Source organism: Malurus melanocephalus, unplaced genomic scaffold, assembly GCF_030028575.1.
Source record: "Malurus melanocephalus ecotype Western Australia unplaced genomic scaffold, MMel_1.1 scaffold_172, whole genome shotgun sequence".
Taxonomy (NCBI): Eukaryota; Metazoa; Chordata; class Aves; order Passeriformes; family Maluridae; genus Malurus; species Malurus melanocephalus.
The window spans coordinates 1,564,797-1,576,361 of NW_026623404.1; the positions used below are offsets into that span (position 1 = coordinate 1,564,797).

General features: G+C 45.1%; 1 protein-coding gene across 4 annotated transcripts in view; it reads right to left on the reverse strand.

The window, feature by feature from the left end:
• Positions 1 to 4,635, reverse strand: part of EXPH5 (exophilin 5) — a 36,273-nt gene extending 31,638 nt beyond the window's left edge. The window contains exon 1 of one of the 4 annotated variants that reach the window (XM_057372503.1): positions 4,366 to 4,635. In XM_057372503.1, the coding sequence (XP_057228486.1) occupies positions 4,366 to 4,484 (119 nt within the window). In that variant the 5' untranslated portion in view covers positions 4,485 to 4,635. Of the gene's footprint in view, positions 1 to 135; positions 278 to 3,809; positions 3,915 to 4,365 lie in introns of those variants that run through there. The other 3 variants (XM_057372504.1, XM_057372507.1, XM_057372505.1) reach the window with 3 other exon arrangements.
• Positions 4,636 to 11,565: the final 6,930 nt, after the last annotated feature.

Consider the following 11,565-nt stretch of genomic DNA (forward strand, 5'->3'; position numbering starts at 1 on the left):
ATTATTAAAGAATACAGAGGTCTTTTACATGCATTTTCAATTTATCCATAGCTCTTCTACTGTATCTTCCAACTGTTCATTTTTTGGACAACCTGCAACYTTACCAGCTACCTATTCCCATGCCACATCCTGTACCTGCTGCCTCTTTTAAGTAGCTGGCTCCATATCTCCTTGCTCTTCTCATCTCAGCTGCTGGCCCCTGATGCAATCCCAGAGGTGGAGGTGCATCTCAACACCCAGTGCTCAGACGCTGTGACACATCAGAGACTCAAAGCTGACTGGAATGACACCTGCTAGGGCACTGTCTGCCTCTCCTCACTCTGCAGAGGGAGGAGCTGCCTTGGAGATAAAAGGCAGTAGCTCCACCTCTGTATCTCATAGCTGCATGCCCTRATGCTGCTGAGCCTTGCTACAGGGCTTTCTGCCAGTTCCTCTGCTACCTGCCAGGCTCTAAAGCGCTGTCCTGAGGAGATGGAAGGTAGTCAGTCTCCCTTCACCAGGCCCATTTTGTTCACTGATAAAAGACAGAAAAGCGAATCACCTACAGGTTTGTTTAGCCTTTGGGAACTGGACCTCTCTGTGCAAATATGAGCTGTCAATTATTTTTTCATTTCTGTCCCCAGCAGCTGCAGAACAAAGCTTGAGAAGATGAGCTGGGTGCACCCTGAAGTCTTCAAACCATAAATCAAATAACATCTTGAATGTTTTTCTGTTGTGATTTTCAGGCTGATTTCATTATGTATGGAAAGTTGATCTGTGGTGTTAGTAACTGGGCAAGCATTCACTGTGTTCKTATGGAAACTGAATTGTTAGGGAACTATCTGAACAAGATACTGCACTGAACCTGCTATATTACTCCCTATCTTCTCCTGGGCAGCTAATTGTAGCTGAAATACTTGTGACAAGGAACCTCTTTCCATGAGCATCTGTAAAATCATCAGTTTCATTAACCAGGCTTATTAAAAGAGCATTTCAGGAGTTGAGTGGGACTTGCCTTAATACTGCAAATACTATTATGGAACAATGCATGCATATTGATATACAGACCCTAAATCCATCTCTCTTCCATACTAATGCTTACAGATGAATGAAGTTTTCTTTGAATTGATATTAGGAATGAAACTGGATTGGATGGGCAAAGAAACCTGAAAGCGAGGGTTACCCAAGTTTAATTTTAAATTATTAAATAAGTGAGTCATAATTTTCTGAACTATTTTCAGCGTTTGTTGCAGTGAACGGCCATATGAATTACACCAAAGCTGACTTGCTGCTTCTCTATTTCAAGGAAGAAGGAGGCATGTAAGGCTGATTTGCGGCGGCTGTTCAAAGGTACTGCTGAGAGGAGCCACGAGAGGGCACTGGAAGGAGAGAACAGGCCAAAAAATGCAGTCCTGGGAACCAGCAAGCCAGGACAGTGCAAGAAGAGCTCTGCTCCGTGCCCCTAGCAAGAATAAATTAAGGTCCAACAGGACAYACAGTTCATTTCTATATAAAATCGAAAGCTGTACTGAGAGGTCTCCCAGGCCAGACTTACAGGTATGAARCGATACCCAGAGAGTGCGCTGGCGCATCAGGAGCAACAGGCGGACGAAGCACCAGGTGGAGCTGAGAACTACACACAACTGACAACCCAACTCACATGTTTCTGCTGCACACAAAAGCTACAAAGAGAAAGGGAGATAAGAAAGGTTGCATGAAGCAACCTTTYCCCAGAAAATATCCCCGTTATGCATTCAGTTTCACACAGGCATGGGCTGTCTGGATGAAGAGAGATCCAGTGGTTCTGCCCAGTGTAGATAAGCAATAAGAAATGAAAAAAAAATTGTTGGGAAACAATTGCAAGCTCAACACATTTGAGGAAGTCACAATAAACCACAGAAAATGTCAGATTCCATCTTCTGATATTTTTTCTTATGTTATCTTTCAAAATTAACTGGTGTTAATATTTTTCAATATAACAAAAGTAGCTTATTCCTGCTTTTTGGATTCCAGAGTTATATCTGAAATGGATTTCAACTTTTCATTGATCTTTTAAGATAATGTCAGACAACTATGTACTTGCTTGGGTGACATCAAGCAGTATGGAGAAGATCAGGGCAATCATTAGAACCTGACTTTGATCTGCCAGCAAATGCTCCATTCCGTCTGTCAATCCAGTCTAGATTGGTCTACACAGGAACATGCTATATTGTAAATACAGAAGATCACTGAAAAAACTTGACCAGTTTGTTATTGACCACTGGTTGTTATTGAGTTGATCCCTGGTCCTGCCTAGCTCCATCTAGCTTTTTCCAAAACCATGCTCAAGAGCAATTCAAAGGGCAACTCACTTCAGTCACTTTGTGCAGAAAGAATAGTATTAATGAAATTGCTCCTTCCAATCCACATAATCTCCTATATGCCTCAATTGATTGACACCATAAATAAAAAAGCTTCAAAATCACACTTTGAAAATTTCCCAGGAGTGGGCTGCCACAGTTCTCAAGCAYTATTTTTAAACTTTTAAACTGAAAAAAAAAGGTCTATGAAGTTAATTATCAAAATAATAGTAATAAGAATGACAAGAAGGCAGGCATGTGGGACAAAGAAGAACAAATGCAATTTTGTTAGAGCCTCTGCAGCTCACTGTGGTCATATAGGAACTGCAAGATTTGGTCCTCCAGGGTGATCACTGTCATTACTTTGATTATAGTAGCACAAGGCAACACCACACAGACTGGAATATGTCTGCTCCTGATGGGAGTCTTCTGGCCTGAAGTGCTTACAGTCTAAATAAGACCAGGTAGACAAGTGGAGTGAGAAAGAAAGTACTTTTGTTAGGTCCAAGAGAGATTAAGAAACTTGCCCAAGGACACATACCTTTGACAGATCCTGGACTCAGCCTAGATTTTCAGTATGGCGCCTTGGTCATAAACCCTTCACCTACCTTCTGCTCAAATTGTGAATGCCTCTTCAGCTGAGATTTAAACAGACTACATCTCAGTAGAGCATCACCAGAAACAWCTTGCTATACCATGTTTATTTTGACAGCTTTCACATACATAACMTATTCTATTGACAAAGTCCTAAGTGCACAGATGAGGAAACAAATACAAATTTGGGGGCAGATGAAAGCCTCAAGCTCAATAGCAGGCTACTGCTTCACAAGGCTCTATAAGCATTGGAAGTTTCAGTGCATTTGCTTCAGCTTTAGTCTCACTCAGAGTTTTAAACTTACGGCTACATAATGCCCCATATCCAGCAAAATATTCCTCCTTTTTGGGGAGTCATAATAAAACACATGGGACAGAAATTAATCAGAAAAAGAAAATTAATACCAAATAATGGAAGAAAGAAATTGCAAAAACTAACTCAGTCCAGGTTCACATGCCATAAAAACTAAGACAAGTTTCAGATGTAAGTCAGTGTTGACACATAATATTTAGCCATGCCCATCATAAAATCCACTTTACTGAAATAAAAATACACAGTATAAAAATCCACTTGACACAAGTGTTACTCATTAACATTCCTTCTACATCTCACACGAAAGCATTACTTGTGAAAAATGCCTACTTGCATATCTAAGAGGACACTGCCTCTCACTTCACAATGTGCCAAAAGTCACACCTGTGGGAAGAAACGATAACCCTTAATAATAAGCAGCTCATTTTCCAGCATAACTTCAATTCCTCGACCTTTGCTTTCACTACTAACACAAATAGCTTTGATGATTGCACAAAGGAGAAATACGAGCTAGAAGCAAGGTCAAGGTCATCACAAGGCAGAGAGAATTCGACGAAGTCACTTTCAAGAGTCTTGTGAACTACCTTTCAGGCAGGCGAGTGCCTGGTTTCACTGCAAAAGCTGCCAGGATCGACTCAAAAATCGCAGACCTGTCACATTTCCCTGCAAGGTCCGGAACAACTTCCCCGCCGCCGTGGTCTCCCGGGTACCGGTGTTTAGCCTACACCCCATGCCAGCGGCACGGTGAAGCACAGAAGCGGTCTCCTCCTCCTCCCCGGGGAAGGAGAGGTGCCACGGGGAGCCGCAGCAGTGACTCAGAGCCGTCTCTGTCACAACACGTGTTTCCCAAACGTCCCAATGCTTCAGGTGCCCGGCCGGCTGGCTTCAGCTCCTGGCAGGACAGCCGGGAGCTCAGTACTCCATGCCGCGCAGCGCCTTGGCCGGCGCAGACCTTTTCCTGCTGGGCACCAGCCCGCCGCCCCCTCACCCGCTCTTCCMGTCGGGATGAAGCGGCCGCGGCTCCTTCGCCTCCCTGCACTACCGGGCTGCGGCAGYGTGCCCCCCGCAAATCGCGTTCCGCGCCCTCCGCCTCCCCGCGGGCGCGATGGGCACCGACAGGACRAGGGTGAAAGCCAGTACCTGACTCTGTCCTTCTCTGCCCGCCGGAGCTCCGCGTCCCGTTGTAGCACCTGGAAAATCGCCCTGGCTTCCTCCTCGTTCAGAAAACTGAGATCTGGCCTCTGGGGCGCTGCGGTCATGGCTTTGCTTATCGGCGGGCGGGCGGCCGGAGGCGGGCGGGCAGCGCTGACCCCCGCGGTGCGTGCAGCCACACCAGCATGGCCGGGCGCCGAGCGGACCGCGCACACCGGCACCGCGGGACAAGCGTCCCCCTCGACGGCTCCAGCAGGAGCTRCGCCCGTACAGCACCGCCCTGGCGCGGGCTGGGCAACTCCCTCCGGAGCGACCGCAGCGCAGCCCGGCGGGGCGGGGCAGGGCWGGGCAGGGCAGGGCGGAGAGGGGCGGTGGCACTGCCGTCGGGGCTGGACCAGGAGCCGGAAGCGGAGTGAGCCCTGGCGTTGGAGTCCACGCTCGCTCGGTGCTTGTGTCCCGCCGCGRGCGGCCCGCGGTTGAGTGGGGAGATGCGCTGAGCCCTCGGCGCGGTGTTTGTTTTAGCGCTGCTCAGGGACCACACGCCCGCCCGGGGGGACCGCTGCGGTTCCCCCACGGCGGCGACGGCGCGGTTCCCAGCTGGCAGCCCCGTCACGCCTCTGCCCGGCTCCCCGCCGCACCCGAGTGCCGCCCCGCCACTCCGTCCGGACACCGCTCGACCCGCGGCAGCCCCTCCGCTGAGCCCGCCGCGTCCTTCTGCTGCAGGAGGACATGGCCGTAGTCTTGCAGAGTGGATGCAAACCGGCCGCTTTTCCACGAGGGAAGAACGGGACAGTGTTTTCTGTGTTTCCTATTTACCCTTTAAGGTTTTCCTGAAGAAATAGTAGAGTAGAACATAAGTTCCTRACCTGGGGCTTAAAATCACATCTCGGAAGTAATTTCATCCCGATTCCATTTTAACGGCTCTAATGCGGCTTTGTGCTGGTGGAACCATCACAAATTGCTGTGTCTCTGGATCCAGAGTATGTCTGTCAAGTACACTGTATTAGTTGAATACTTTATAGAAGGTCCTTTGAAATTTTTCCATCGTATGAGAGCTTTATTCAGGGCTGAACTGCAGATGGAGAATGAGACTTATTTCAGAAGGAGGAAGTCGGGGCTGTTCATCCTAGAAAAGAGAAGGTTTGTTGCAGAGACTTTGTAGCAACCTTCCAATGTCTGAAGGAGGCCTATAGGGAAGCCAGAGAGGGACTCTGTTGAACTAGAGTGATAGGACAAGGAATAATGTGTACAAATTGAAAGATGTGGGAATTTAGGTTAGATATCAGGAATATTTTTTTTATACTGTGAGAGTAGTGAGTTACTGGAACAGGTTGCTCAGAGAGATTGTGGGTGCCCCAATCCTGGCAGTGTTCAAGGCCAGGTTGGACAAGGCCTTAAGCAATCTGGTCTAATGGAAGGTGTACCTCCCTGTGGCTGGGGTGGTTGAGACTGGATGATTTCTAAGGTTCCTTCCAAACCTTTAATATTTGCTGATTCTGTGAAAGAAAACACTATTTTTATTATGTCAAAGCAAGTCAGTGGAAAAAGGCAGGGCAGTGTGCAGCAAGAACTGGGCTGTGATGCACACAGTCACCTTCCCACCCTGCAGCAGGCTGATGTGGGGCTGCGGAAGAATGTTTCCCCACTAGGAAGTAGAGTGGTGCATGTGGAAATAAAAGCCTTAGAGCACAGTGAGAATAATGGGTTGCAGGAGGCTTCTTGTTTTGGAGGAGCTTCTGTCATTACTTATCAGATCCAAAGAGGAACTTACCCGATTCCTGGTGACCAAATAAAAGCAAGGTATGAGACAATTGATGAAAATGAAAAAAAGCAAATTATGAAGAATTATGATGTGGAGAGGGTGTGYCTCCAACAGAGAAAAGACTATTTTTAATAGTGTATGGGAAACGCTTCTGGGTAAGGTCCAAGCATGTTGTTTCTAAAGGTACAAGAGCCACAGCTGTCTCCAGTGAAGTAGGAGAACTCTGTAACAGTAAACATCCTGTCCTTCCCATTCTGTTGCACTGACCATAACATAGAGTTTTGCCAGCAGAAGCTAAGTGGATGGAGTTCTCCCCAGGACTCTCCCAGGCAGTGAATTAGACCTCACTCTCACTTTCTGACCTGCAGGGTATGGGAAACTGTTGCTCACTGTGCTTCTGCATCRTGCTACATCTGCTCTCAGAGCTGGGGCAGAACATGGTAACATGTTTTTTCTGTACATCCGTTGGAATGAAGCTCATCAATGCCCACACTTGTCTTAAAAACAATGTTTCATCTTATTGGTGAGTTGTGTTTTTTTAACTTCTCATGCCAACTTATAAGATGTCCCTGCTCATTGCAGGAGATTAGACTAGGTGGCCTTTGAAAGTCCCTTCCAAACCAAACCATTCTATGATGAAAAATAAATACATTCATACACAATATRTGGGAAGGTTGTGCGTTTTCTTACAGGTTTGCAAAGGAAGTTAGGTATTACAGTTCTTACAAATAAAGGGTGACATTCCTCCACAAATTTGGTGGCTATCTATAACTGTATCTATCCTGCATGTAAGTCAAGAMTGGAATTGTTTTTCTAAGTTTCTGTCATTTTTTTTCTTCATTTCTAGAAATTTGATTAATTGGTGCTTCTTTCTACCCATCATTAAAATATTTGTTGGCATATTTTTAGTGCAAAGGGAAGCAGGGACAAGATGTTCATTTAATGTATAAGCAATGTATAGTCTTCCAGATAATAAGGAAGAAATGTTTTTCATTCTGTACAAACCAATGGAATTGTTTAGAAGAGTGAAGAGCATGTACACTGATGGCTTGAGATGGATTCTGCAAGCCTTCATGATGATTATTATTTTAATGGGTTTTATCCAGACTATTTAGATATTTGGCCATTTGTATAATAAAAAAGACCTTTAATTTACACAGCATGGTATGTCACATAGGCATTAGAAAATGTGTGTTGGACAATGACTAGAAAGAAATCTGTGGAGTTTTTTATCAGAAATTTATTTTGTGAAAAATAACCACTTTTCCAAATGTCTCTTCATTACTCCACTTTTCTTAAAATTTATGTCTCTTCCATATATGGGTCATGATGGCAAGAAAGCATTGCCTGAATTCCAGTGTTTAAAGTCTCTAGCGCCTTATGTGCTTTAATTTCTGCTCCATAAACCTAAGATAAGATACTATGCATGYGTTTTAGCTAACAGCTGTTCCAGGAAGATACTGAAGATATGTTTCTTGTAAATAAGTAGTATTTTCCAGTYTAAAAACCTGAAACAGAGAGCCAAAATAGCCTATGAGAGGCTGCAGACAAGAGATATCATTAGTAAGTTAATTACCAATGCCACTAAAGAGGATGCTGACATACATACCTTAATTATAGGGCAAATTCTTCAAAAATTGCATTTCACAAATACTGCTGTACTAATGGGTGGTGCTAACTCCACTTACTCTCAGTGGAGGAATTCAAAGTGTAGGGTTCTGGAAAACCAGAAGGGTTGATTCAAAAAGTTGGTCTGTACCTAGGGAATTGAGAGGAACGTGCAGAATGGTTGATTAAATCTTGTAGCAATTGGCCTTGAGACTGGTATCAGCCTTAAGGCTTGAAAGAACTGTAAAGGCTTGTCTGTTCCTGTTGAGCTAATTACTGTGCAAATTGTCAGCCAGATTAGTGACGGCTGGTTTAATTAACTCCCTGCATTAAGTGAGAATGGTTTCATGACCAGGCAAAGAATAAATAGGAAGCATCTTTCATTTAAAATGCACTAAATCTGTTTATTGTGTTTGAAATAAATATTTCTAACACTAAGCTAGGTCAAAAATAGTTGGATCATAATACTTGTAAGGACAAAAGCAGTGTCTCTCCTCTGTTTAACAAGCTATCATTGATATCTCYGTTTGCTCTAATAGTATTTATTTATGTGTGATAGCATCTGGAGATCCATCTAATTTTCAGGGGACATGAAGGCTTACAGTGTATGGTTCCCACTGCCACAGGTCAACACTTCCATTGATCAATGAGTGTTCTCCAGCATCTTYCACTAGGCCCTTTACTCCCTCTTCAAGAGAGCTTTGGACTTTCATTCAGGCATTTCAGCTGTGAAGTGCTGCACTTTGAAGATTGCCTGGACATCAAAATCCAATTGCCGTTCGTGTTTTTGTAGCTGTTGGTGTGCTATGCAGCCTCTTGTGAGGCAAGGAGGCAGCCAAGACCAGGCTGAGCTGGCTGTGGAGCATGGGCCATCACTGACCACCCTGTAAATGCCACAGGTGGCRCAGCTGTTCCCACAGGGACAGCCAGTCTTCCAGGTACACTGTGTTCCCAAGTCACATCTTGCAGCCTGTGTGGCTGCAAATGCTCCTTTTCACAATCTCCTCAAGCACTTCTTGCTGAGTTTGTCATTCACCTGCTTCTTTTTCCTCCCCATCCCTTGAGTGTGGGCTGTTCGTTTCCTCCACTTTAGAYGCTGCTCTGCCCACACAGCACAATTCCTCACCTTACAAGTACTGTTGCTTGCTGCTGTCTCTTGCTCCAAGACTTTCCTACCCCATGCATTGTCAATATGAACTCCTGAATTCTTTCCCTGTGCAGGGTTGTTTCTGCTGAAATAGACTTGTTGGTCCCTTAGAATGACATAATGGTATCATAGCAAAATATTATCTGGTTTTTGCCTAGCAGAAGGTAAAAGTGATGTCCCAAAAGCATATTAGCATTGCATAGCAGCAAGGAAAGGTGGTCATGAGAGAGACSTCTGAAATGGTGGCTGCAGTCTGACCCTGGCACTTCATGACATTACTTTCTGTGTATTTGGTGCTGCTTTGGAAAATGACTCCATGATACCCCTGTGTTTCCCTTTTTCTTTATGAYTGGCTGTCTGTCCTTCTTCCCCCCTTATTTTTACGATTCAGTTAATCACTAATTTCATTTGTAATACTCATTGGGACTGCAATTTCTGTGGACTGGAGAGAAGAGATTATTGTGAGTAGGATTCCTCACAGGGCAAGACAGATCGGGATTCCGGGGGCTTGCTGCAGAGGGCTGCAGCCTGGAGAGGCATATGAAACAGAGAGTTACCTTTGTACCTCAGGAGTGTAAAACTACTGCTTGGAATGGGAGGGTGAACATGTTTGGTTGAAATTATACAGGATTTCTGCTTTATTATAGGTCTGATGTCTTGACTGTCAAAGCCGTAAGTTGGCTAGTATTACATGTAACATCTGCTCTCTTGGCAGAAACTCAGTAACCTTCCCTTCCTCCTTAACTAATATGTGCATAAACATAATCACCAGAGGCCAATGCCTGGGACACTGCAGAATTATGCATTGAATATCTTTAGGTCATATGCCAGTGCATGCAACCTAATAAGACAGGCTTGAATTAAGATACAAAGAACCTGGCATGACTAAACAAGATGGAAAGATGTCATCAGAAGCAAGAAGGCAACCTTAAAAACACTGAAGTCGTATCCTAATAAAGAAAACAGAAAAATTAATGAATCCTTGCTGATCACGTATTAAAAAAAAAAAAAAAAAAGAGCTGGGACGAGCAACTTGCTGAAGATCTCTAAACGAGGACTCAATCTTTCTTCAGCACATCAAGAGGTTCATCAGAGTCTGTAAGGCTGACCAATGGCAGGTATGTAAATTAAGCACTATGGAAGACTCAGTGTGGCTTCCAAAAATGAAACTCCTACTTTACCGTGCTCTTTTTGWAGAATGGCAGTGAATATTTGGACAAAGACAGACAAGTTGATGCAATTTGCTTGTACTTTTGAAAACATTTGACAGTACCATCATCAGCAACTTCCAAGGAAACTTAATAGTCATGAGATTAAATATAAAGTCATTTTATGGGTAAATAACAGGTTACAACTTGAGAAACCGAGGGTAAGAGGACAGGTTACTTATTACAGAGGAAGAAGGTCACTGGCAACAACTGGTCACAACCACTGGTAACTGCTGATTTTCCCAAAGCTCTGTGACCTGGAAAGGAAATGAGCAGTGAGGTGAGCAAGTTTGCTGGTGTGGTGGGAAAATTTGTGATATGAAGGTTTGAAAGACAGGTGTTTGCCAATGAAGGCAGGGACCCCCCTTGGAGTGGTGGATATGATCCCCCCTTCCCTCTGAATTATTACAGCTTTGAAAATCACAGGCTTTCAGGCAAGAATATGGGTAAAATGGAATAACAGTTTTTACTAATATGTATAACAAGGTGAAACAAATAACAACAACGATAGCAACAACCAACCCAGCCACAAACCCAGTGACAGCCTCACACAGACACACCCTCCCCTTTGGTGCAGTTACAGTCCTAGCCGGCAGGGGCGCTGTTGGCTCCCGGCCGGGCAGGGCAGGTGCGATGATTCCCCGGTGGCTGCAGGGGGCGCTGTGGCGCGGGTCCCGGCTGGTTCAGATCTCCCAGTGGCCAATGGCGGACACAAACCGGCAGAGGTGGATGGAGAAAAAGTTCCTCTGCAAACTCACAGCGGAAACGCCGATCTCGGTGCTCCTCTGGATAACAAGAAACCACAGAATGGCTGGATGAGCAAAGAGACGAGCAGAATTCTGCGGCTGCGAAACAGGATGCAGCAGAACTCAACCACTGCTGCTGGAATATCAAGGGGTCCCAGGCAAGGCACAGGGGCAGAAGATCACAGTGCAGCAAACAGGAACCAACGAGCAGATGAGCAGAGATGCTGGGCTCTGCAGAAAAGAGCAGTCGAGCTCTCCCCTCTCAGGTTGCAGGCTGACATCCTTCTCTGAGCCAAGCAGGGCAGGAAGTGAAGTTCCCCCCTGCCACACACACACACACCCTCCCAGTGCTCAGGAAGATCGTTTGGGTGGGGCATAGGTCTTATTATCTTTACCGATCCCCCAGCCATCAAAAGGATGACCTGGCAATCAGTGTATCCCAGCAACAAAAATGGGAAAGAAAAATTCCCCAAGAAAGGAAACAAAAGGAGAAACCTTAACCCACAACAGAAGGTATTCAGGATAATAAGGACAAAGGCATATTGTGAGGGACCACAAGAGGCTTTTGTAAGACAGAATGACTAGGAAATACGGTGAAAAAATTCTTGGCTTCACATAGAGCAGCTTTCACAAGTTGAGCTGACTATTACCATTTCAACTCAAGGTCTTTATGATATGCATAACTTGTAAAAACATCAGAAAAGGAACCCAAATATT